Here is a 4,599-nt window from a genome sequence, read left to right as displayed (position 1 = left end):
TTGGTCCTTTGATTATAGGAAGCAATTCATTTTTGATAACATTGTTGAATATTCTTTTCATTTGTTTATTTTACATAATTCTAAAGCTAGTATTGATTTGATGGACTCGTTGAGAAGTTCAATAATGCCTCCTAGCATCTCTTTGTTTTTATATAAAATTGTTGTTGTTCTAAAATTAAATAAGAAAAAAATTATAATACTACAACTTCCAACTTTTAGTTACCAACTATCATATATAGTTTTATTAAACACACCCAAAAATCCACATGTAGTTTATTAATCAAAAGTTTATAATTTATTTTGAAAATAATTTATTATTTTAACAAAATCTGTTTTTACAATTGTATTTATCAAGCAATAATTAAAATGATTGAATAAAATTATCCAATTTGGAAAACTTTAGATTCCAAGCCAAATTTTGTCGAATTTTGACCAGATGTTCAATAAGTTGGACTTCGGTCATTTAACCACTAACCACACGAGCAGACTTTTAGAATTGAAATCAATGTGAGTCGCCAATTTTCGAATCATTAACTTTTGTATTTTTCGATAATAACCGTTTCCATACAAAAAAATCATTAAACTATAGTTTTATAGAAATGCAATTTATAAAATAAATCATATATATCTAAGGGCCTCTTACCTAGTGGTAAGAAGTGACACTATCAAATGATAGATCATGAGTTCAAGTCTCATTAGCACACATATGTGGTATTTAGGAGTATATATATATATATATATATATATATATATATATATATATATATATATATATATATATATATATATATATATATATATATATATATATATATATATATATATATATATATATATATATATATATATATAAAAGCTAGCAAGACGCTAGAAAAAGAATTACATCAACTTAGTAGCATTAATAGGATTATGAAGCCAAGATGACCAACTAATCTTTGGCTTTACTACACCTACTAGAAATCCAAACATACGGTTTCAAAGATTTCTTAGGCGTATTCGCTCTGAAAATCACACCGTTCTTGAAATTTCAAATGCACCAAAAAGTAGTCAAGCTAACTGCATCAAAAGCTTTATGCACACCAAATTTCCATTTAGTAGAATCAGCCCAATTGAAAAGAGAATCCACAATCAACTGAGAAGGACAATTGACACCCCAACACCAAATTTCCATTTAGTAGAATCAGCCCAATTGAAAAGAGAATCCACAATCAACTGAGAAGGACAATTGACACCCCACCAGATCACAATACGGGTCCAAAGGGCAATCAACTCCAAGCAATTAGCAAAAATATGTTCTATACGGGTCCAAAGGGCAACTAGATAATCTAATCCTCCAGATAAGAACATTAATCTTAATTGGAACCCAATTATTCCAATGAGTAGAAATACCTCCGTTGCTAAGTGTAATACCATCTAATAATTTTCGAGCCGAGGAAATGGAAAATCTATCTGACACATCATTAACCCAACCCAGTCTATCTGGTACCGGTCTGAGATGGAAATCCTACAAAAGACCAATAAATTTATTCCATTGCTCCTGTTCCACTCCACCTCTAGGGCCCCGTCTAAGAGTATTAACCCTCAATCCCATGGACAACCTGTCTTTGACAGAAACATGTTTATGCAAATCCAGCGCGAGTACCATCACCAACTCTTATAGGACAAAGAGATTGAAGATCAATATCCTTCTGGTGGAAGTGGGAGAGCATACGGATAACCCCACCCCAAGGACTTTGACCAGAATTTGGAAATATCAAATTCCTACAAGCACCATCCAAACCATAAATAGATTTTATCACTCTAACCCATAGAAGGTTAGGGCAATGAAAAGACCTCCACCACCACCGAAAAACCATATCCCTATTGAAAGAGAACAGGGTGCCAATCCCCAATCCACCTTCATCCCTGGAGGATAACACTCTATCCCATCTAACCCAATGCATACGCCTATCATCCCTGTTTTCACCCCAAAAAAAATCTCGCCCTCATTCCTTCAAGCTCTTTCAAAACCGATAGAGGAGTAAGGAAAACAGACATCCAGTAACTCCCTAACGAACCCAAGACAGACTTTACCAAAGTAAGGCAACCTCCAAACGAAAGACACTTAGCCTTCCAAGTGGATAACTTAGAACATAATCTATCAATCAAAGAAACCGAAGAGGACTTTCGCGACATATTCTGACCCACCGGGATACCAAGATGAAAAAAGGAATCATGCAAGCAGCACAACCAATCCTGTTAGCCACCTCGAGAACTTGTGAATAGGAAATTCCCACACCAATCAATTTACTTTTAAGTAAATTGATTTTAAGCCCTGAAGCGAAGTAAAAACATCTAAGGATACGAAGAAGACAATTAGCATTCTCAGGATCCCATGGGGTGACCAACATAACATCCTCCGCATACATGAGATGAGAAATCTCAGTCCCAGAAATAGAAACCCCTCTGAAAGCATTCCCAGCCAGGGCCCTCGTCAAATCAATATGGAGACCCTCCATAGCCAGAATAAAAGAAAAGGCGAAAGCGGATCACCCTGTCTCAATCTATGATGAATTTGAAATTCATCAATTGGGGAACTGTTGATCAACACAGATGCCCTAGCTGTCGACAAAAGCTCCTTAATCCACCGACACCACTTAGACCCAAATCCCATAATGGACATGATTTCCAATAAGTAATCCCAAGATAAGGAGTCATACGCCTTCTTAAAATCAACCTTAAGAAACATGAGAGAATTTTTGGAAGACTTGCTCCAAGCAACCAATTCATTAAGAAGAAAGGGGTCATCCAGGATCTGTCTACCTTTAATAAAAGCAGATTGCCCAAGGCTAACAACACTATGAATAACCTCCACAAGACGATTAGCCAAAAGTTTGCCAATAATTTTATACTGGCAACCAATGAGGCTAATGGGTCTAAAATCTTTTGGAGTCTTCGGATCTCTAACTTTAGGGATAATGGTGAAAAACGAGGCATTACATCCCTTAGGGATAACTGAGTGATGAAAAAAATGATGAACAAACGCCTTAACATCAGTAGCAACAAGATCCGAGTATCTCTTTAAAAATCCGAAAGTAAAACCATTAGGGCCAGGGGCTTTAGTAGACCCACAATCCCAAACAGCCCTTTTAATCTCATTAGAAGAAAAAGGAGATTGCAAGTAATCAACCTGCAGTTGGGATAAAGAACTAAAAAACGCACCATCTGTAAGTGGCCTCCATGAGGAACTCTTCTGAAATAAAGATTGAAAATAATCATGAAACCCCTTTTTGACCGTGCCCGGATTATCCACCCACATACCATCAATCATCAAGCCACAAATAGCTATTTGTCTCCTTTTACGGTTAAGCATACCATGGAAAAATTTAGATTTTTCATCCCCTTCGATGCCCCCACTGAATTTTAGCTTTTTGAGCAAGATCAACTTGAGCTAAATGATCAAGATCCGAAATCTCCTTTAATAAAGAAACTCTTTGCTCTCTCAATGTAGCCGAGCCTTCATCCTCCATGAGTCTAACATCGATAGGCTCTACTAAATCTTGCAAGTTCTTCCTTTTACTAGCCGCCATGTCCCAGTGTTTAGAGTTCCACTCCCTGATTTTAGATTTAAGAAACTGTAGTTTTTTCTTAAAAATAACCCAAGGGTTAGTCAAATCCAAATCCACCACCGAGGTAGCCCAAGTCTCCCGAACTATATCATCAAACCCCTCCATATCAAACCAAGAATGAAATATTCGAAAAGGTGTCGGACCATAATCCACCCGATGCTCCAATAAAAGAATAGGGCGACGATCTGGAATATTCTTATCCAAGACCATAGCTGAAAGGTGAGGAAAAAACTCCAAAAAACCCTCGGTAACCAAAAATCTATCAAGCTTGCTAAATTTGGAACCCCATTTATCGCTCCAAGTAAATCTAGGACCACCCAAAGGAACATCCACCAGGTTAAGAGAGTTAATAAAATCATTAAAAACTCTAGCAGAAAACATATAGAATTTCGACCCCATTCTCTCGGATTCATCCCTAACTTCATTGAAATCACCCATAATAATGCATTCCCCCGAAGAATTAGATATAAAATTATAAATATCAATCCAAAGAAGTCTTTTTTTACTTAACCCTTGAGGAGCATAAACAACAATAAAGTTCACTTGGAGGCCCGAACGAACCCAAACTGCTTCAATAACAACAAAACCATCATGAACTGAAACATGATTATGAGAAATCAAATCCACATCCCAAATAGCTAGAATACCCCCGGAAGCTGCACGAGAAGGAGAGAAAGCATGCATAAAAGAATAATTACCCCAAAAAGATCTAGCCATAACTAAGTCAACACTCTCCAACTTAGTTTCTTGAATAGCTAAAAAATTAATTTTATGACGAGTACACAATTTTCTTATCCAACTCCTCTTAGCAGAGGAGGACGCCCCTTGGATATTGATTGATAAGAAATTCATTTTGGAGCTTGCTTTTTAACATGTCCTTGTAAAATCTCTGTAACCTGATCCATGCATCCATCCATATTATACCCCAACAATTCTCCCATAGCAATGGTTTTTTTTAATTCATTAAGAAATGAATTATTTTTTTCAATAC

At 36.2% G+C, this 4,599-nt stretch overlaps 1 protein-coding gene across 1 annotated transcript; it reads right to left on the bottom strand.

Annotated features, from left to right (window-relative positions):
- Positions 1 to 3,374: 3,374 nt before the first annotated feature.
- LOC111917882 (uncharacterized) lies at positions 3,375 to 4,325 on the bottom strand. Its single transcript, XM_023913518.1, has one exon. The coding sequence runs from the start codon at positions 4,323 to 4,325 to the stop codon at positions 3,375 to 3,377; it is 951 nt and encodes a 316-aa protein (XP_023769286.1).
- Positions 4,326 to 4,599: the final 274 nt, after the last annotated feature.

The sequence above is a fragment of the Lactuca sativa genome, chromosome 4 (assembly GCF_002870075.4).
Source record: "Lactuca sativa cultivar Salinas chromosome 4, Lsat_Salinas_v11, whole genome shotgun sequence".
Lineage (NCBI taxonomy): Eukaryota > Viridiplantae > Streptophyta > Magnoliopsida > Asterales > Asteraceae > Lactuca > Lactuca sativa.
Note: the sequence above shows the minus strand (reverse complement) of the source record. Positions and strands in the feature narration are given on the sequence as shown.

What these genes read in the sequence shown, in the direction of transcription:
- LOC111917882 (XM_023913518.1), bottom strand. Translation starts at nt 4,325, where the DNA reads ATGGCTAGATCTTTTTGGGGTAATTATTCTTTTATGCATGCTTTCTCT.